General features: G+C 49.8%; 1 protein-coding gene across 2 annotated transcripts in view; it reads right to left on the reverse strand.

Moving 5' to 3' along the window:
• Positions 1–22,404, reverse strand: part of PPP1R16B (protein phosphatase 1 regulatory subunit 16B) — a 58,621-nt gene that overhangs the window by 30,565 nt on the left and 5,652 nt on the right. For both annotated transcript variants that reach the window (XM_035343763.1, XM_035343764.1), the window contains exon 2: positions 11,168–11,570. In XM_035343763.1, the coding sequence (XP_035199654.1) occupies positions 11,168–11,414 (247 nt within the window). In that variant the 5' untranslated portion in view covers positions 11,415–11,570. The remainder of the gene's footprint in view (positions 1–11,167; positions 11,571–22,404) is intronic.

The following is a 22,404-nucleotide window of genomic DNA, read 5'->3' on the forward strand; positions in this document are numbered from 1 at the left end:
CACAACGCCACATCGCTGTGCTTTATGTCCCGGGACAGGAACGCCTAGCTGGGGCTCTGCATGCCATCCTCCAGAAGGGAGCTGAATATTCAGCAGACAAACTCTGTGTTCTTAAGGAGAACAAAGGCACGAGGTGACCAAAACAAACGGACTCCCGTGGAACTTAAAATATCCCAATATCTTCACAAGACCTGTGCCAAAACGGTCCAGGGTGCACAAGAAGCCCACAGCTAACGGTAGCTGAATGTGCTCCTACCAGAGCTCGGTCCAGAAAGGCTCAAGGAGCAATGTGCTTCTGGAGGCTTTCAGGATGAAGAGAGTAACAGAAGGATGATGCAAGGCCAGATGGCCAGACCTCTGCCTCCTCACCGCTGCACTGCTCGGGGCACAGCTCCCTTCACCTCTAGCTGCAGGCCAAGCTGCCAGGCCCACCTCGCAGGAGGGAAGTAGTCAGCAAGCATTGCCCTTCAGCTGGCAGGCAAGTCTCTGGATGCAAGTGAAATGAGAAATACTCCCTGCTCTCGTTCCCCTTAGGATAACTGGATAGATCAACACCACAAATGTTACCATCACTAAGTGCATGGGGGATTTTAGGGCACTGACAATGCGACGATGAGGGGGCAGAGTGGCAGCTTGTTCACAGCCATTTCACAACTGCATGGTTCAAGTTATTGAAGAATAAATTTACTATGAAAGCAGACGGAATCCCTTTTGGTTGCCCTTTAGCAGGACGTTTTAACACCACCGGCCTTTCTAACATGAGCAAGGTGGACTGTGAGCATCTCTCCACGACCTGCTGTCACCTACCAGCCCAGACACACTGCTATTTTGGCACAGCACCAAGAAACAGGTTGGAAGTTGACTGCTTACAGCCTGTGCTGGAGCCTCGTATCACATCCAGGGCTCACATCATCGTTTTGACAGAATCACTGTTAGGAAGAAAGAAAACCCTGTGCTCAACAGCCTGACAGCCAGGAGAACGTCCCTGCGCAGGTCCACGGGGACTGTCCTCCTCTGGGGGAGCTTGGCCCTTCCTAAAGGCTGCTATTTCGGGCTACCAAACCGGAGTTGGAATTAACAGTCCTACTTAGTGCCTGTGGTGCCTTGCTGTGGCCTAACAGTTTGCTAATTAAGATGAACCAACAGAATCTGAAATGGAAAAATAAACCAGGTCAGAAAAGTTCGAAAGTCACAGAAAGAGTCTGAGCTAAGTAGGTTGAAACTCGGGGTCTGTGGGAGCCCCGCGTGTCATTTCTCAGCCAGGAGCTGGTCCCTGCAGGGCTGACAGACTTTCCTGGTGCTTGAGCACAGCCCTCCAGTTCGGACCTCTTCTGTCTCTGTGGGCAGTACAGGGGACACAAACCTCACCCTGGCAGGCAGACACAACAAGCGCTCTCCTCTCTACCTCCTTAACACGAGCGAGATGGGTGTCTTCTACTGCAGGGGCATTGCTCCTTCCCCCCTCCAGAGGCTGAGGGCTGGTAGGCATTGCCAGGGGATTTCCTCACCCCAAGGCAGGGGCAGAGAGTAGGCATCCCGCGGCGGTGACACCTCGGCACAGGAAGGCTGCTGCATCCCTCTGCAAGGGCTTCGTGTTTTCATTCAGGAGCATTGTCTTGGTCAAATTTTGCTTTTATTGAAACTGACATTTTTGACAGAGAGGATCTTTCAGACTGGAAAATGTGAAGGACTTTGCTTGAATACACCAAGCCATTCTGTCTCACTCTGTGTTCAAGCATTATCATTTCAGCTGGCACCGAGCAGCTATCAGCAGTTGATCTCCAACCTTTGCTGTTCTGAACCAGACCAACGTGGAAATACCTTGAAGGTGCCAGAATCCCCCCCACCCACTCAATACGTGGAGGTTTCCAGACAGATGTGGGTGTAGCACAACCAGGATAAGATGCAAGCTGCATGCAGACAGCGCTTCTCCGCCACGCAAAGCATCAGCTGCCAGCCAGGTTAAAAGAGGGCTGGAGAGGCCAATGAAGACTGCGTGCGAGCAGCTTACTAATAAGATCTCTCTTTTCAGCCCAGGTGAAGGCAGACAAATTGAAACGAGTCTTTTGGAAGTTCCCTGTAGCAATTAAGAGCTCGGTGCTCAAGGCAGGGACCACCACGCCGAGCCTCCTGCAAGGCAGGGCCAGGTGGAGCAGAGCAGCCAACCAGGAAAAAGGGAACCACGATGGAGCTCAAAACCCTTGGCCAAGCCGGCGGATGCTGCAAACTCTTACAAAATGCACACTGAGCATGAGAAACAACAGAGCAACTTAAGGCACTTTCCTACACGAATAACGTTTACAGCCAGTCTGCTTCATGCTATCTAGGGAATGCAGAGGCCAAATTCTGCAATAAGCAGTTGCAAATTGCAGGGACCTCAGTGGAAACTGCATCTGCTTGCTAGGAGCTGCACATGGGCTCTTGTTCCCCGAATTAAAAGGAGTGCAGGGTGCTTGATTGCATCTCAGCTCTTGATTACAAAGGCATCAGCAGACAGAATTGAACAGTGTGCTTCCTGTCCTATTTAGCATCCTCCGGGTGACGGCTTAGAGAGCAGGCAAGGCTTAGGCCATTTTTAATAGTGGTGCCAGAATCTGATTTTTTTTTTTTTTTCCTTTTGTCAAGACATTTGCTGCAGATGATAAGGTTTCCCAAAGATCTGGCCAGGCTCCAGAGGAAAAACCAAGCAGTCAATGTGTATGTAAAAGCAGCTCTGCACTAGGTTATAAGGCACTGCCTGAACCAGCTGCCATAGCAACTGCCATTAGAGAAAGAATTAGAGCATTCTTCATGGAAGTAGGAAAACTCAGTCAATAAGCATAAGGATAGGATGCAAAGAAAAAAAAAAAAAAAAAGGATAAATAGGATAAATATAAGCAAGTGGGAAGAATGCACAGAATTGAAGGAGAAGCTGGACTGTTTGCACAGGTAATATGTGCTCTCTTGTCGTGAAGATGCCTATAAATACACTACGATACCTAACTCCAGGCTCATTAGCAAGCATTTTAGATACAGTTGATCCTGCCTTGGGGCAGGAGGTGGATTACATGACCTCCCAGGGCCTGCTCAACCTCTATTTTCCATGATTCTAGGAGGAAGAAACCTACACCAGCTGAGCAGGGCTGGCCTCAATCCAGCAAGGAAGGAATTTAAATCTGGAAAAAAAAATAGATTTAATCAACCTTTAAAGTTCTCCTTGGACAGGAGAGGGGGCAAAAAGCAGAGCCTGCAGCCATGCACTGCCACAGCTTGCAGCCAAGTTCCTCCTGTACAGGCACAACATCCAAACACCATGTCCTCAGGTACATGATGGTAAAGCAGAAATGTACAATTTGGTCCTGCAAGAGGGCTTCACCTCCAGAAATATTCATTTCTACACCACTATTCGTTTTCAAAGAAGGGTTGGCCGTGGAACTGTGCCTTTGTTCTTTCTTTTTCTTAAGGTACACGTATAAACAAAACCTACTTGTAAACACAATGATGCCGCAAAATGCCAGGTAACAGCGAGTGCTTAAGAGCGAGCAGGCTGACACCTTAGTACCTCTGGCAGAACTGGATTAGCTATCACAGCACAGCGCTGCAGTGAGGCAGAGCCTTGGCTGGGGAGGTCACAGCCAACGTGGGCAGAGAGCCGATATTTCACTCCGGGTTGCTGCTGCTTATTACGCAGAAAACACCCGGGGTCCCTGACTGAGCTGTTATTCATGCTCTTGTTGCTCATTATTGGAGTGGGACAAAACACGCAGTTATCTGAGCGTAGGAAACAGCACACACCTGGAAGGCAGCCAGGCAGGCAAGAAGCACATCGAGTGCAAGAAACCCCATGTCACAGCCCCTCGGAACGAGGAGCTGCAGCATCAGCCCTCCAGCCTTATCCCACCGAGCAGGCAGCCAGGCGAGCTGCTTGGCCCAACCCGTATCAGCACCATCGCTTCCCTTCCGTGCCTTGGTCCCCCTCATCTGGACAGCAGGCAGCGATTCTCCCTGGGGAAACCACAGGGACAAACAAGCTGGGAAGTCACTGGCTCGAAATGCCAGCAATAGACCAGCAAATATTATCGGGCTGAGATTTGGAAGTTCTGACTTTGACATTTGGCAGCCCATAGATAACAACAAGAACAACAAAAAGCAGCCACTCAAGGCTGCCCCAACGTCATCAGGAGCAGAGCAGCCAGGACGGAGAAGGGAGAGGTTCAACGTGAGACATTTAGCGCTTCGCTGTACGCACGAGCATTCCCGAGCACCCGGCTGAATCGCAGCACCAGCAGCAACCCGCCTTTGGCTGACAGAAGCCCCGAGGCTCCCAGCAGAGGCAGCTACAGCACCCGAGCCCTCCCTGCTGTGATTTGGCCAGGCAGGGTTTGAGAGCAGATGGTGACCTGACATATCCTACCTTCTGCACCATGCCACGAGCTTCAGCCTCTGCTGCCCACTGCCTCGATCTCCTTCTGAACGCTCCCTTCTTACAGGTGCATGAAGAAGAGACCATCAACAGCCCAAATATGTTGTGCAGGATTTAAATGCGTAGCCCATGCACCCTCGTCTGCACAGCATCCCTGATACATGGCAACGGCAGATAGGAGCCATTCACTGCCAGGAAACTCAACTTTTTAGTGTGCTGTTCTAAAAAAAGAGAACTCTGTGTAGACAGCTCAGGTTTTTTAATGCAGCCGAGCAGATGGTTCCTGACTTTCACTTCCACAATATATTGTAGCCAAATTTTAGAAGCAAATTAAGGTGATTTAAGCCTCTTTGAGTAAGAAACAAAATCTGGGAGTGGCAACAGCCATTGACCAATCCCTCTTTAATTTAAAACATCTTGAATCCAAACAGAACCACCTTCCTAGAGGGATAAGTAGTTTGAACTCAACATTTAGTCTTTATTTGCTAAGATTATTACAAAATACACAAAAAAATACTTTCAGTAGTATGAGAAATGGTATAAACTGGCACACATAAAAGCCAGAAACTGAAAGAACATGAAACCAACCCATTTCCATGGTGCGAGCTGACAGCATGCACTGTTGAAATACAGCACAAATGGGAAGATGTACCCAGAGAGGTGTGAGTGGGCAGACGGGCATCCAAACATTTGGAGGTTTCATTTCAGTTAAAAAAATCCCATCCAGGATCCCTGTATTTCTATGTCTTAGCAAGGACAATCAGGATGTGTTAGTACAGTGTGCATTTGCAGTTTGTGTTTTAGCCAGGAAAAGCGCCTGCTCGTTGGGTGCAGTGTTATGAGCCTTACTAGGAATTGTGAGATCCACAGATGCAGAGCTTTTGGTGCATATACATGGGAAAATCCCACTTCTCAACTCACACCTTGAAACGGCACACAGCGATGCTCAGCACAGCCAGCACCCAGCCAGCAGGCACTCTGGCTCTTCTGCAAAATGACCGTGATGAAGAGGCTCAACCCACTGAAACCAATGCTTCTCCACAACGGCTTGTGCAACATTAAACAAAAACAAAAACAAAACAAAAACCACAAACAAACAACAACAACAAAACAAGAAGGGAATATTTAATTTTGATATTTAAAAATAAATAAAAACCATGTGTTTCTGGTCACATCTTAAAACTTGTTGAAAAAGAGTTTGAAACAAAAACGTTTCAGTTGACTCAAATCCGGGGAGGTAAATCTGAGATGGACTTTCAGCAGTAATTTCCAAAAAGGAAAGTTTGCATTTCAAGCTCTTATGGAAATAATGTTCCCACTTCACTGAAACTCCAGCAAGTCAGGGGAAAAAAAATGTACTTGTTATGACAACAGAGAAAGTTGCATATTCAATATTGCTTGTGCTCCCAGATGACATCTCGTTAGCTGTCATATGCGAGCTACCCCGCCTTGGCATCAGGTTCAGATTGTGTGAAAAAAGCCAAGTTAAATCTGGCCAAGTGCAGGAATCTGCTTTTGGAAGACATACCAACTGCCATTAACAAAATCAACAAAATCCATCACTGCCAAGAGCTCCCACACGTAGCTTCTTGAAGAGAAGGGGTTTCATTTCCACACCAAATGAAGTTTAAAATCTCAAAAAATGCTTTTTTTATTGAGCAGAAACTCTTCGTTTCTGACTCGAGTCATTCCCCAAAAGCACAGGTATACACTCAGACTGCTGGCAATAAAAGACGCTTTCTTTCAGAGCCCTTCAAAGGGCACAAAACCCAGGAGAAAAATCTTCTGAAACAGATAAATGCACTTGCTCATAGACTTGGACACAGGAACTCTATGTAAAAAGCTTCAGGAGACTAATAATGTGGGTGGAAAATTAAGGCACCTCATAAAAGGTTTTTAGTAACAAGGGAACAGATCACATCAGCTAGGAAAGGTTAACGAAAGCAATTTATAGACACTAATTAGGGCCTCTCTTTAAAGTGCCTTTGCAAATGACAAGGTTGGTTTTATTCCAAAAAGTGGAAAGGAGCTGCCCGGGGAGGGCTGTGCTTCTCGCACACAAGGGCTTGTCACCCTCCGTATTACCAAGCATTAAGGATTTAAGGGTCATTACGAAGGGAAACTTGGGGGATGTGCTTGTATGAATAAGCTGTGCAATACTTACACTCTTGTGGAAATCTCAACGAGATGAAAGGCCACCTCAGCTCACCCTGCACTACCCCATACAGAGTGTGCAAGGTGGTGGGCTGGGGACAAGGGCCCAGCAAACCCCAAACTGCTCACAGGAACAAGTCTGCTGGATGCCAGGTCTAACACTGAGTTTTCATTCCCCTTTTGGCACACCAACCATTAAGATCCGCATGTTTGAATTCCTCCAGAAACAGCTTTATGTAACTCTCTGGCCCTGACAAAGTTTTGCTCACAGGAGGTGGAGGCTGAAGGACTTCGCCACACGCAGTGATGCTGCTGGAGCTGCACCCATAGGGACGGGAACCCACAGGGATGGAGCAGGAGAAACCAGGGCACTTTCAGCACTGCAGGAAGGTGATTCAGTCCTTCAGGGGCTTCATTTCTCCAATGGTTTCCTGAAAGGAGCACAGCTCGCCCCATCGCTAAGGTGAACCCTCCAGCCTCTGCCATTGGAGTAGAAGCTCCCCCTGCAACTTGGCGAGGCATGCAAAGGCACTTCCAGGCAGAAAATGCCATGCGTCCTTGCAGGTGGCCGCTGGGAGCTATTTTTTTTTTCCATTTACAGGATGCCAGCCTCTCTCCCAGCTCCCCAGAACTGCTCATGGCAGCTCAGTGATGCAGAAAGCCCCAGACTCGACAGCCCGACAGCAGACACCACCCTGGGACCAGCCTCCTGCCAACAGGATCCGTCCGCCACCTCGCAGCCTTCAGCAGCCCCTGTAATTTCTTGGAAATTAGTACAGTAGCTATACAGTTTTTTGCATTATAAAGCAAATCTCCTTCATAACTGTTAAAACAGAGGTTAAATACAACACCCCTATACCACAGCTAGCCTGGGGTCCTTCCTCCCAGCTTTACCCCAGTGCCCATCTGTCTCCTATCCCACAGCAGATGCACTTTGCGACAAGCACAGAGCTGCCATTCTCTGTTTTCTCTCCTCTCATCCCCTGTAACTGCATCCCCTGGTCCAGCAGACACAACGGACAGATCTCCTTTCCAGATCTCCCAGTGACTACTTCACCCACCCAGCACATCTACAGCATCATACTGCAGCCAGGTCAGGTTGTGCCTAGAGCTGGGCTTGCAGCTTCAGTATATTTTCTTTTAGATTAACTATTGGGCATGATGCTCCTCCACAGCATGGCCTTCCCAGCTCCTCCATGGGGGAGGATGGAGTGGGTCCTGTCTGGCACCTGGGAGCCCCCCATTCTCCCCTCAGCACTGTCTGTAGGTACTTCAGCTTCAAACCGCAGGTCCCAGCCAGCACTCTGCAGCCGAGGGGGGCGGCTGGCCCAGGCCTGGTTCTGTCAGCAGAGATCTCAGCGAGCATTTTGCAGCAGCTTGTTTGCTATACTGGGGACATTTTGACAGATCTGTTGCAGGAGATGCACGCAGCTCCTGCCCACATGCCCCATCAGAGCCATCCTCAGCCCCATTTCACTGCCTCGCCATCCCAAGACGGGAAGCTGTGGTGGCTTGGCCTTTGGCTGAAAGAAGCAGGGACGATGTAAACCCATCGTAGTGCCTGTCATGGGGCTACTGGCCATGTCCCAGATAGACCTACGAGGCTCCACACAGATAACTCTTTCTCCAAAAATCCCCTCATGTGACCACACTACATCCCCAGTGCCACCAGCTTGGGCCCTGGACTGCGCACGTGGCAGCAGGGCCAAGCAGCTCCGCTGTCACCTCTCCTCATGCCTGAGCTGATCTCAGCATCTCCACCCTCCAAGCAAACACTTTCCAGGCTGACAAGGGATTTTGAAAGCAAAATGTTGTTTTTTGAGCAAAACAAGTGCTGCTATTTCGATCACACCCGTGCGAGACGCAGGAAGCAGCAGACACAGTCAGCACGGCCAGGCCCCGGGGAAAACAGAGCTCTGAAGGGCAGGGTCAGGTTCCTGCCCTGCTGCTGCCATCTCGCGGGACTTGGCCCACCTCCACCAGGAGGTCACGCCACAGCACAACACACCTTCCAGAGAGAAAGCTAACTTGCTCTTCACCTCCGCTCATCCCTCATTTCATTGCATGGCACCTACTGTCATCCCTTCTTCCAGCTCAGGAGTGAGAATGTTAAAAAAAAAAAAAAAAGAGAAAACTAATAAAGGATGGAAATTGCACGCCCGCTCAGAGGTAGTTCAGAGATGACGAGTGCTAACGGCACCCCCAGCTCTAACTTTCCTCACAGAAACTTCTCAACTTTTTAATAATGTATATTTCTCCTCCCCCTTCACTTCCCACATGGAAACAAAAGATGATTCATATGCTGAAATCATCCCCTGGGACCTTCAAAAGGCCATGAATTCACTCACTTTGGCCTAGGGCTCTTGATAAGGAATTTTCCCAGTTTGGCATCTGGAATCAATGCCATCCCCTCATTCCCTTTATACTGGTGCCGCAGCACAAAAGGAGAGACCCTGCCCACAGGCTATTTTTAGGACTTAATTTACCACCCAAACCATCAGGTTTAAGAAACTTGAACCATCTGAGAAACCCAGCTACGCTGGGGAAGCACCCATGGCTAAGGCCTGCAGTCGCGACCTAGGCTCACCAAGGGAAAGAGGCCAACACGATGACAGCCCCAGCGCCGAGCAGATGCACCACCGCTGCATGAAGAGGGGGACAATGAGGTGCTCACTGCCCACCCCAGCACTGTGAGCACCTGCAGCTGTGCCCAAAACCATACCACATGCTGCCAACTGTCTGTCTGTACAGGCATGGGTGATAAATGTCATATATCTGTCGTTTCAGCTGATGCTAGCAGATATAATTTCACAGCATGGCTCTAGTTGGCTTCGTTGATGGGGCTTTCCTAGAAGACCAAACTGCTCAGAATGAGAAACACAGGCTCAGTGGAGCAGAGAGCTGGAAGCAATTGTTAAACCTTTAAAGCAAGGAAGAAAGAAAGAAAAGCCTGGAGGTTGCTACGCATTATCACAGGTCTGCTCTCCCATGGAGAGGTAACAAATGAATGCACAGACACAAAGCAGGACTTGGAAATGCTCGCAACCACCTGGGCAGAAATGCAGTCCACCACCAAATCCCTCCATTTCCAAACAGTTTGAAACATGCACTGGTGAGATGTGACGGCAAGTAGTGGTGCATGAAAGGCCTTCTCAGAAACAGGAACATAACTCTGGGGAGGTTCCTTACAAGACAAGGTTCTTGCTTTCCACCCACATACACTGCTTCTTGCAGAAGATGCTGGAAACCAGAACAACATTCACTAGCAGAGATGCAACTCAACTGGCCAGGCTTCCTAGGCATCTTCCTTTGTCTCTGCAACACCAATGGATGTTGAAGATCACACCAAATTCACTACCTGGCAGAGCCGCAACGCCAAAGACTGCTCCAGGTCTCCTCAGATAAATTTTTACATCTCCGGGGAGCATTTGTCCTTATTTCCTAGCAGGGTTGAGCCCCCTATCTTGACTTAGACTTTATGAGCAGTGGTACACAGTGACTGGGTTGGTAGGAAATGAGGCAAAGATGGAGGGAGAGATGAGGCAGACAGATTTCTGCCTCTTAAAGGTATCTTCAGCAATGGGAAACCAGGTGTTTGCCCACTGCTTGTAGTGGCAGGACTGGGAAAGCAGGTGACCCGAGCTCTCTTCCCAGAGAGGATTTCTCTTTAAAATGTTACTGTGTTGGAAAAGAAAGGTTCTGTAATTCATTTATAGAAGTCACAGGAGAATTGCAGTGGCCACTGTAGGAACAAAGCCCCAATTCTCTCATTTGGCAGAGTAACAGAGGCCTCTTTCGTTGTCCCTTCAACAAGGCTGAGGAGCCCTCAGACCCAGCAGCAGTGTTGCTGGAAGCACCAGAGCTCAGCTCAGCTGTCCCATTTCCAAACCACTGCCAGAGCCCTGGCTTCCCAGAGCTTACAGGTTTTTCCCATTGCATTACTAAGGCTAATTTGGATTGACTTTTAGGCATTTTTTTCCCTTCATTTTAAACAAGGGCAAAGCCTTTTGACCCACTTAGAAATGGAGCAATTAAACTGATTTCTGAACAATTTGGAGTTTTCACTGGGAAGCATTTAATTGGGAAGCATTACTGGGAAGCATTTAATGGGAAGTATTAAGCACAGAAATGAATTTCAGCATTCTAAATGGGGAAAATTCATACATCCAGGTAGCTCTCAATCCATCCCCCAAGCAGAAAAGCTGAAAAGATTTACACTGACATGTAAATCCCTGTGGCAGACTTCTAAAAAACCTCTAAAATAGGCACACCGAAAAGGCGAAGGAGTGTTTCCCACCTTCTGTAAATGGGAAGTGTGAAAAGGAAAGAGATGAAAGCTGTCTTCGTTTCCCCAAATCTTGGTCTTAACTCCTGCCCCATCCTGTCACTTGTGCACCCACTCCTGGTGTCATTCTAGGTAATGATGGTGTCTCACTGTGCTTTCAGCACCCCAATCCTACAGTTATGCCAGAGATGGCAACACTAGAGATCAACACCAGGCCAAGGGTAGTCTTGGCTGTGGATGTCAATGCAGATGCCTCTGCACACTGAGGAGCTACACGGACCTCACAGGTAGCCAAAAAAATAAATTGCCAGATATAAGTATCCTACCTTCCTCCAAGTCGTTCCTCAGAGAGGCCTCCAGCAGAGCAACACTGGCTTCAAAAGACACTTTCTTCTGGTTAACAGCATTTCTCTTCTTCTCATGCTTCCGTTTCTTGTGCTGCATCTCCTTCTCATACTGTGCCCACTTCTTCAGCTGCTGAGCCCGCCGCTTCTGGGCTGCCCGCAGCCTCTCCAGCGTGGGCACCTTGTCCAGCAGCTGCAGCTCTGTCAGGAGGTCCACGTGGGCATCCATCGCCTCTGCCAGGAAAGAGGAGGTGAAGGATGTCCCAGCTGGAAATGAAGTCCTTCCACAGGTCCTCAAGATCACGGTGGCCTCGTGCTATACCAGCATCCTGGGGCTGATCTGGGAAGGGCCCATTGCAGAGTGTGGTAGGAATGTGGTGGAAGCCTGAAATGAGGAGGAAAGTGTGAGGGATCAAGTCACATCCTTGTAGACAAATGATTAAGACCAGCCCACTGGAAAACTCAGCAGGCAACACCTCCCATCTCAAAAGAAGGCTCTTTTTATTGCACTTTAATTGCTTGGCTCTTCTCACTGGCCTTTGTGATTCCACCTCTCACCCACTTCAAACACCCAAGCAAAACCCTCTTGACTAGGTAGCAGTTTTAGCAAGCAAATCCTTCATGTCTACAGTTCAAGGTAGCCTTCTTTTATCAGCAGAAAAAAAGTCTAAGTGAGCTAACAAAGATCTTACTTAGTGTTTCACAAACGTCATTCCTCAGACAACCCATGAGAGAGATACCAAGACACATCCCAGGCAGGTTTCTACCTTCCACGAGCATCACCTGTGCTCCACTTCTTCATCCATCACCCCTTCTTACTCCAGTCATAGCCAAGGGCAGATGGGTCGGATGTCTCCCAGAGAGACATTACCAACACTTTAACCACCTCAGCCGCTTAAAAACACGGTGTTTTGTGTTCATTTCACTTTTCCCCAGATATTCTCTTCAGCACACAGTAGGGCATTCTGGTTTTGCTGTACAGGCTCTGTGCTCAGAGCAAGAAGCACAGTTAAATCAGAGCTGGACTCGTGGTGCAACCACAACACCAGCCAGCATCTTGTAGCAGCACCCGCAGAGCAGTCAGCCGGGAGGCCCATGGGCAGCCACCCCATCACCTGCTGCACGGCAGAAGGAAATGTGCCCCAGATTTAAGGAGCTGCTCAACAGGGAAAGATGCACATGAAATAAAGTCAGTGCCGCAAGCACACTGAGCAAATCCATTCCAAACAGACCCATGTGTAGCATAACAAACGGCAAGGCTAGCATGCCAAATCAGTGTAAGCTGCAAATAACCACATATAATATCAGAGCTCCGAGGAGGTGCTGGGAGATGTCCAAGCTGTGCTGCACGCCCGCAGCGACCCAACAAGTTGCACAAGGCAGAGACATCCACTCCTTTCAAACATTGCCACAGACCTGCCACCAGCGTTTGACCTCACCTATAAATACCTCAGCAGACTGACAGCAAGGCATGTCCTTTCCTCTGCGAGATAATTGGTTTGAAAACTGAAAACAAACAAACTCAGCCAGAGTACACAGACAGGTCCTGGGCAGTTGCTTTATCCAGAAAAGGGCCAGCAGAGGCCAAGGGCAGCTTCAGTAGCACCTGCAAACCTGATTTTGAGATTTTCAGAATAGATCTGAACACAAAAAAAACTGTTTCAGTCCCATGAGAACTCAAGATCACAAAAGTAAAGATTGTAAATGAAATGAAAGTAAATGAATTATTAATAATAATGATAATACTAATTAAATATTCTGTTCATATTCAGTAATATTCATTTTCAGTAATATTTCAGTTCATATTCAGTAATAATTAAATATTTCAGTTCCACATAGGTACAAACCCAAACCTTGCAAACTTTTTCATAAGAAAGACGCTACCAAGAAATTCAAGTACTTGCTCAAGCTGACCTCCACCAGCAGCTCTGCAAGGTTGGCACCAACGCAGACCTCTTCCCAAAATGACTTTGTTTTGGGACCAACGCCTTTCCCAAGCACAGGCATTTTGCTGGGAAGCTCTTCCCCACCTCCCATGGCTCCTGCCCCGCGCAGGCGTTCCTGCGCAGGTATCTTTTCTGGCGATCTCCGCTGCAGTAACACAGGCTGCAGATCTGAAGCCCGCTGACAATACCTCGAGTGGCGGAGATAAGGGCAGGAAATGCCTCTCAGCATACCATGCCGGCACTCCCACCCGGCGCCTTTCCCACCCCGCTTCCACCATTGTTTGCTGAAAGATGAATAAATATTTCCCAAAATACACCTGAAGTAGAAATGATGGCCGAATTCTGCAGGTTTTTGAAAGCACGTAAACTATTTCAGTGCTTCTCTGTTTACTCCAGAAAGCTGGAAGCTTTCCTCACGGACTGCAGCTTGGAAGAACACGAGCCGAGGAGAAGCGCGGCTTGCTCTGCTCCCCTGTGTTCCAGCTCTCCTGCACGCACACAGCTTGCTTGGCTTTCCTGCTCCCACAACAGCAAAAACAGGGAGAGGTGAGCTGCCTACAGAGGGGAACAAATGAAACAGCAACGGGGGATGCATGAACACCAGGAGACATCTGCTGCTCCCATGAGGATCAAGCTGCCCTAGCACCAAAACCAGCCCGTCCCCAAACCACCCAATGAGCCTCGAAAGGAGCGGAGAGGTCCCTTGGAGAGGACTTCTTGAAGGGGATACAGGTCAGCTGCTTAGGCACAAGTCCCCAAGCACCCTCCACAGACCCCAAAAGCCTCAGGAAGACTTCAGCTCCATCACTCCAGCTACCTGTTTTCCAACAGCCTGGTTTCCTCTGTACCAAAAGATGGCATGTTGACTTCTGGTCACACAAACCAGTCGGTGTCATTACAGCAGAGGCACAGGCCCAAGCGTTTGTTTACCTGCAAAGTGACACAGGAGCTGGCTGTGTGGGTGTCTGTGGTTTGCAAGGCATCGCATTTTGGTTTCTGTTTTATTTAAAGAAATGAAAAAAAGCACCGCTCCTTGCACTCGGTTTCCATGAGCTCAGCAGATCTGAGCCACGGAGCCAAGCACATCCTGTGAGACGCAGGGACAGCGAGCACTGCTGTGCCGGGGCCAGGAGGGAGGCGAGGCGCTCGCTGTCGTGTGGTGCTCGTGGCTTTCAGCGGGGAAGGATCCGCTCCAACAGTGCCAGAGAGCAGGCCCTGCAAAGGGCGTGCAAGCATTGGCAAACACAACCTTTAAAAAGCTTTGTATTTCCTACATACTTTGCCTCACCTTAACACAGGATATGTCTTGCTAAGTTCAAAAGGACTCTTTCAGGGCATTGGTTACTCACTTGCATTACCAGAGACCTGATTCTGTGCAGTTAGTGAATCCCTGGCTGCAACAAGCTGCTGCAGTGCAGGGACTGGCGGGGGCCTTCATCTCCTGCACACACACTTTTTCCACATCAGATTTAGTGGTTAGTAGAGGAAAACACCGAGTGCATCTGCTTTCCTGTTCCAGCAAGCACTCAGGGCTGCCCCCCAGTCCTTCCTACCAAGCACTCAACTTGCAGACACTTTGCCACAGCGTCGCTGAGAATGGAGCTGGCTCCATTCAATCAGCAATGCTGCTGGGTGATGCCAGAGAGCACTCTGCTCTCCCCGTCAGAGCTAAGACCTGCAAATCCTCTGCCACATCTCCTCAAGGAGCTACTTAAAGCACAGCACGACACCAAAGCAGAGCACACACACTTGCAAGAGTCATTTGCTTAAGTATCATTAAGCGATTTAATTTTTATGCCACTTTAAAAAAAAAAAAAAGATAAACACACACAAACTCTGGCAGAGCAACCTTTGAATGGGACACACTGAAACAAAATAGTTTGGCAAACAAATAATTCCTTGAAGTTGTGCACCCTTCAAGCAAAAGTAAGTATCAAGGCGCATGTACATGAGCAGACTCTGCTGAAGTGAAGGAGCTCATTTTTGTTCCCTGGATCGTGTGTGGGAACACACCTGCAGGACTGGGCCCAGCTGACTGGATGAAGTGTCTGAGTTTGCAGCATGAAGTCAAGCCAGTGGCATGAAAAGTGACAGAAATAGCCCTCTCCTCCCCACCTCACGTTAATCTTCTCTCAGCTGGAATTGGAAACCCAAGCACAAAAGCCTATAGCAGGGATGTGAGCACATAAGCAGCCTGCAGCAGAGGCGGCTGCCCAATTTATTTATTTCCTTAGCATCGACTCCTGCACCACAGCAAGGTGAGGAGTTTCCAAACTTACCCCTGCTCCTTCCCAGCTGGACCCAGGCTCATCTGTGCCATTCTGGATGACCAGCCCGTTGCAGTCCTTCTGAACCCATCCTCCATACCTGCACCATGGTCTGGGTGACCAGCAAGGATCTATCTCCCCAAGGTCTGGAGAAAGCAGCTCTTCATCGTTTTCTCCCCAACATGGGGACGAGCTCCCCGGCAGGACAGCAACACGGTGAGGGGACAGCCAGAAAGATGCCAGAAAGCCACCAAGAGCGGGAGGTGACAGGTTGTGGGACGGGCAGGAAAAGACAGGCATGGGAGCAAAACTGTCCCCGGGGAAAAACAAGGCAAGAGGCAGGCGGGGGCTGCCCATGGAGCAGGGAAAGCAGATGTGCCATGGGGCCATCCAGACGTGAAGAGCTGAGGTCCAGTCCCTCCCTGCAGCACGGGTTTGGCAAGTGGGAGGTTGCTGTTCACACAACGCCATGGGACGAGGATGGCAGCAGCGTCCCCCTCATGCACAACAAGCTCCAAGTCATTTCCTAACTGGTGTCACTGCTGGGATCTTCAGGAAGAAGATCTACTTCCAGATCTTCAGGAAGACAAGAAAGCAAACCCCTCTTCTGGCTTGAGGACAGGAGCAGCAACCTGCCTCTGGATAAAAAGCTCTTGTTTGTTTTTTAAATTAGCACAGGATGCACGAAGACAAGAGGGTCATGTTGAGATAACCAGCGCCTGGAACCGTGTTTCCTTCTTTATTAGATCACTGTGTCTCTCGCCTCTTGCCTTTTGGGCAAATGTTTCACCCAAGCATTGCTAACAAGGACACTGCCAAGCGTTAGTGCCCAAACCTCCACAATCTCACACCTGTACCAGAGGACTCAGCTGCTGGGCCTGCCAGATGCAGAAGGACAGAGCACCAGGCATCAGAGGCCACAGAGGCAACTGGGAAGGGAAGTTCAAATCACCCAGAGCTTGCACAGAGACGTGCCTGCCCCTCCAAGGAATCCCAGCTCTGAAACACCAATTTCCCCCCACACTGCCACAGGAAAGTCACATTTCCTATAAACCCCAGGGGAGGAGGATGCCGGAACGCCTGTGGCGAAAGGTCGCAATGCAGAGTCTCCCAGCCTCTTGAAGTGTTTCCCTCCTACTTGAAACTGAAATGTGTATTTCCCCAGCCCCACACCTTGGCAGGCAGGTTGCACCCTCACCTTCAGCTGGATCTCCACGCGACGAGGGTGCCACCGGCTGCCACCTCCTCCAGGACAGCCCGGCCGGCAGCAGAGCTGAAGGCAGAAACCTGCAGCTGGTAACACACGCAGACCACTAATGCAGCCCAAGGCAGCACGTCAGACAACTGATTAACACACACCTGAGCCAGTGCTTTCAAGATAAAAAGCAGCAAACCCTTCTGCGGGGGTCAGGAGCCTGCACAGACAGGCAGGGGGAAGCAGAACAAGGTCACCTGCCTGGCTGCGGGCTGCAAACTCACTGCAAGAGCCCCCTCGGGACTATTATTTCTGGCTCTGTGCTGCACAAGGTATCTGTGAAACCCTGCTCGTCCCTCAGTGCCACACTGACAGCTCTGACCATGGCTTCTGGTTGCAAATTATTCTTGCAGGCACCATGCAATTCTTCCTGCACCCTGCTGCAAGCCCCACAGCACCCGCAGGTTAACCACACAGGGGAGTGAAAATTCGGAAAGTCACTGCCACATGACTCAATTTCACTGGTATCTCAGAAGCAAACAGCTCCTTCCCTCGCTCAGCTTCTACAGCATTTCAGGCAGCACACGTGCAGCATGACTGAACGAAAGGAAAGAAGGTCAAAGTGGCAAGGAATGTTACCTGAAAAAAAAATTAAACTAAAGATTTCAGCCAAGACCCCTCAGGGAACACAACTCCTACAGACTGCCGTGGCGTGCTGGTGGGGAAGAGAGGGTACGGAAGTCTTCAGGGTGAGGGATCTCATAAGAAACTGGGAGTATGGGGAGAGATTCTTGGCTTTCCCACAGGTTTCTTGTATGCAAAGTAAGTAACTTAATCTGTGCCCCAATTACCTTCTTAAAGCGAAGAAACCGCTTCACCTGGCTGCCACAGAGGAAGTTCCATCGCTGGTAAAGGTAAATTTGGTGGGGAAGGTGCATCAGTGTAAGTTGTATTCCTCACTTGATGGAAAGCTCAAAATTTAAAGCTAGGCTCTTCCTCAGAGAATTGAAAACATTTTGCTTTGGCTGTGTTAGCTCTGGTTTCAGATAATCTCTCTCTCTTCAGTGAGCTCTTTCCTAGCAGTGGGAATGAAATACGAGTAAGAAGGAAAAGGAAAAAAGTGAAAGAGCAAGTCCAAAGAATTCCTTGGAGCTGATGCTGGTAGTAGAAAAATGTAAGTGCCTCATTCTTTTCTCCTCCCAACAGTTCCACTCTTAACAATATTGGCACTTGTTTGAGGAAAGCCCCTCAGTATTTTCACTCTGTATTTCCTGTAAACACCCAACACAGCACAATATACATTCTTTTTCCCAGCAATATTTCAACATGGGCTTACTTTCCTTGCTTCCTTAAAAAAAAGCCCTCCCATGCCAAGCAGTCCTCCCCCACATGAGCGCGTTTGGAACCACACTGCTCCTCCGTGACAAGCAAAACAAATCCAGCGGTGGTCCCCAGATGTGTGCACGCTGCCCTTTAAGCTCCTGCAAACGAGTGGAGAGCTGCACCTTCAGGTCCAGCCTTCACCACCAGCTTCGCTTTAGGATGCGGGTAGGATGGGGGATGCAACTCCACGAGACCACCAGAGCCGGGCCTGCTGCTGTCGAACACCGGCAGTTTTACCACACAACACTTGTGTCCCTCCGAGTGGCTCTTGGGCAAAGCTACTCTTTGAACCCGATTCCCGTCGCGAGGCAGCAGGACCTGGGGGCATTTTATAAAACCTCAAACTAGAGAAGAACATCTGGTGCACAGAGCTCCTGCCTCTGGTCACCGCAGCGCTCTCGAGGCTGCTGCCCTGCTGCACCAAGCAGCCCCCTTTGGCTTCCCAGGTACGAAACTGCAGTTTTGCCTTTTGCTTTCAGGTCAGCCTGGGCTCTTGGTCATCAGTTTCCAATCTGGAGAAGGGAGAGGGACATTTCAATCAGCTTGAACTTGGAAAAAAAATCAAATCATGGTTTTGAATCAAGTCCAAATTATAACTAAGTTTGGGGCTCAGTTTCGAACTGCACATCAAACAAGTCTTGTGCAGTAGAGAAAAGTGTTCAACAGCCCACGGATCCACAGAGACCACGCACCAACTGCACCAATTCATCTTTTTTCTTCAATTAGGGCTGTATGCTTTAAACCGGGAGCAAAGTCCCCACTGTGCCCCCACTGCCTGTCCCCGAGCCAGCGCAGACACCGGCTCAAGGGCAGCACTATACGACTCCAGAGAAGCCGATGCTCGAAGACAAGGAAATTTTATTCCTTCAAGAATTCATTACACACCACTCCCCTCTCCCCTTTGCTCTCCCAAAGAAGAGTATCTGCTAACAAAATTTATCTCCAGCATCAGAGGAGCAGCAGGATCCCTGCCCTTAGGCAAAGAAAGGAAGATCAGAGCAGGATTTCTGTGCAAACATGAACCGAATCCCAGCTTCCCTCGCACGGGAGCAGGCCCATCCTCTGAGCCAAGCAGATAAATAGTGAAGGAAAAGCATGCAGCAGCGCTGATTATGTGGAACAAAAATTAATTGAGGGCATAAGTCTCCGATTCGGCTCTCCATTTATTTTTCCACAGCATGTTATATGTGAGTGCAGGTTGCAATGCAGACACCTGCAGGGAAAGCAGCCCAACCCGACTGTGACAGTGAGATTACCTCCTTTTATTTGTTTTTCGGGGTAAAGCTTCCATTTTTTATCAGGCCTGCAACAGGCAAATGTACACGATCTTTCAGACCTGCATCCCCCTTCCTGACGTTTTAAACTACACTCTTGGAGATTCTGAATGTGAAAAACACCAACAAATGCCTGCAAAACAGGCTTTAAAGTAAGAGACAGAGGGGAAAATAGCTAATTTCCAACAGAACCTCAAAAACACCACTGCAAAGCCCACACCCTTCCCGTAAGATACCAGCCGAAGCCCTGTTTGCCTGCACACCGCTTTTTGACTGAAGTCCTTTCATTGTGTAAAGCCACCCGCACACATTGTGGCACATGGAAAAAACACGGGGAACAGCCCTGCTCTGGCACAGCAGCGAGCTCGATAAGGGAATGGATTTTCCATTTGCAACTCCACGGTACCTGCGGCCATGCCAGCCCTGGGATGTTTCAGCGAGAGAAAACTTCTCCCTGCGCATCTGCTGGACCTGGCCACACCATCGATGCCGAGAGCCCACCGCTGCGCCCGAGCTGGACACCCAGCCCTCAGCACCGAGTGGTCCCAGCAGGAACCAGCCCAAGCAGAAGATAGGAGAGGTCCCCAGACCACGAGGCCGCAGAGCAAAGACCGTGGAGCCCATCAGCTGCAGGCACTTGTCCCCGGCCATGGCCCAGATGTCACCTGGGCAGTGACAATGGCACGCTGCGGGAGAAGAGGGCTGGAGAGCCTGGGAAGCAGCTCTGCCATCGGGATGGTGTGGTGCTTTTAGCTGCCTCTGCGGTCGGCGTGGATATGACTGACAGGATCTGAACGTGTCTGCTGCTGCACACCTGACAGAAGGGATATTGATTTCTGTGGGAGATGTAGGAGAGGATGCTCTTCCCCATCATCTGATTCATTCCTTTTAAATAGCAGTTGTATTTAATTATTGCTAACCAAATGCCTTCAACCCTAATGCTTGCAGACGCTGTTGAGCTCATCTATAAGCATTCCAATGATCCTCGAGAGATCTTAACCAAGTAACACACAAAGGTGCCCGCACATCTCCCGTTTGTCGGGGAGCCCGCATGTCTGCCCAGGAGGGCTTTGCCCACCCGCAGGGAGCCTGCAGGCCCTGCAGGAGAGGAAAGAGGGGAGACCTTGGGAAAAACAATTTATCCACACTACAGCGCATGAAATTTTGCTCCGTACAGCTCAGACATCTGGATTTCTGTCCGAGGCACTGCCCTTATGCCCTGGTGCCCACAATGCCTTACTAATTCTGCTGCTAAGCCACACACACGCTGCCCCTCCACACCAAAAAATTCACCCCCTTGTCCACCTCTCCCCCAGGCTGAGGTCAGCCACAAGCAAGCAAGAAGGGGGCATGAGGCTGCAGAGGGTCAGGCTTCCCTGCAGCACAGAGCAGTTGCTCTAGGGTATCGCTATCAGCCCATTCACAACAGCGGCAAGGACCAGCACCACCAGATATTGTTACTGCAGGGCAATCATCAAGATTTGTTTCTCTTGAATCCCACAGGAGTACCTGAAGTGCGTTTTCCAGAAAGTTGCCCCCTAACATTTCAAGAGCAGACCAGCAGAAGCCCTGCACGGGGTGCCGTTTGCTGCCAGCTGGGCTTGGCGAAGGATAAGCATCCCCACCAGCAGCCCCACCACTGCCTCTCACCTCCACCTCGGCCCAAGCACAGCTCGAGAGCAACTTGTCTTATCTTAGATGCAAACCGTCACATTTAAACAAACACACAGCCTTCTGCAGCGCTAACATCACCAGCTTCAGTCTTAAATCAAACACTCGGAGCAGCTTGCCACTGCCTTGCTTGCGAGGCAGATTTTGTGTTTCTAAAGTACCTTATTTTTAGGCGCAGCTTTCAACCCGTACGTCACCATACATGTCCTACTTTTTATGTTTTCTGCATCTACACTTGGCCACAGTCAGAGATGGCATGGTGGCTTCACTTGCTGCCCTGACCATACAGTTGCTCTTACATTCAGTTTCAAGCCATTACCAGTTATTACTTTGCAAACGTGACTTAGGATATTTCACACGGACTTGATTACCAACACAGCATCAGAACTGCAGGTACTTCTCTCCTCCTCAGCAGTTACTTTGCTTCTGCCGCTTCTGCAACTACGAGCACCAGGGCTCCCCGGCCACAGGTCCCTCTCCTCATCCACCCACGAGCACAAGGCTTGGCCATCCTTCTTCTCTGCTGCCAGGGTGTGCAGCTATGCCTGGATTTGCAGACACACAGACTTGCCCAGGGTAGAAAGACTTCCCCAAAATGCTGAGATTTAAGGGCCAGACCTCAGCTGGGAAGAATGGCTGCTCTCAAGGGAGACTTTCTGGAGTTTTCCAGGCACAGGTACCCAGCTCGCCATTCTCTACCTGTCTCAGCTGAACACTCTGCTCTGAGAAGCGGTTCTAGTTGGATGGCAGAAAATTGTTCTGGTCGTGAAAGTCGTATTCAGGTACGGGGACATGTTAAAGCCTGAAATCCAACCCTGCAGGTGGTGGAGATGGTCCTTCTGTATCCCACTGCCACATCTAAAGCATGGCTCCCTCCAGTTGCTTTGGTGGGTCAAACAGGTCAGCAAGCACGGCGCACCCAGGACAAAGCCCCTCTTACTTTCCCATACCAGCTGAATGCTGCTTGTTCAGGACCTCGGTAATAAAAAGCCGAGCCCGACACAAACACCTAAATCTCAGCTTAGTGCCAGGCAGCAGAACATGATGGTGGATCTCACCAGACACTTCACAGCCGGCACTGGGCTCACGTCATCCTTGGTCTTTCTCCTCTGATGGGTATTTGACCTCTGAGCTGCTTAGCAAGCAGCTCCACAGAGCTCATGGCCATGCAATGCTGCCAGCATCCAGCATTGCTGCATGGAGCTGCTGCAATGCCTCGTCCTTGGGGCTTTCCCATACAGACCATTAGAGGTGCCATCACTGTACCACGATGCCACACGTGGCAGCTGGGACAAAATCAAGGCAGCTGGCACAGGTAAGTGAAACTGTGCATCTCCAGCCCTCCCTCCTAGCTGCCCCCTCTCGTCCTTCCTAAAAATGCTGGGCCTGCAGCTCCCGCCCCCTCCGGCTGGAGGGCAAAGCCCCACGGCGCAGGGTGCTGAGCCCCTCACCTGCAGCACGGAGGCAAGAGCTAACGAGCAAA

This window comes from Oxyura jamaicensis, chromosome 20, assembly GCF_011077185.1.
Source record: "Oxyura jamaicensis isolate SHBP4307 breed ruddy duck chromosome 20, BPBGC_Ojam_1.0, whole genome shotgun sequence".
Classification (NCBI taxonomy): Eukaryota; Metazoa; Chordata; class Aves; order Anseriformes; family Anatidae; genus Oxyura; species Oxyura jamaicensis.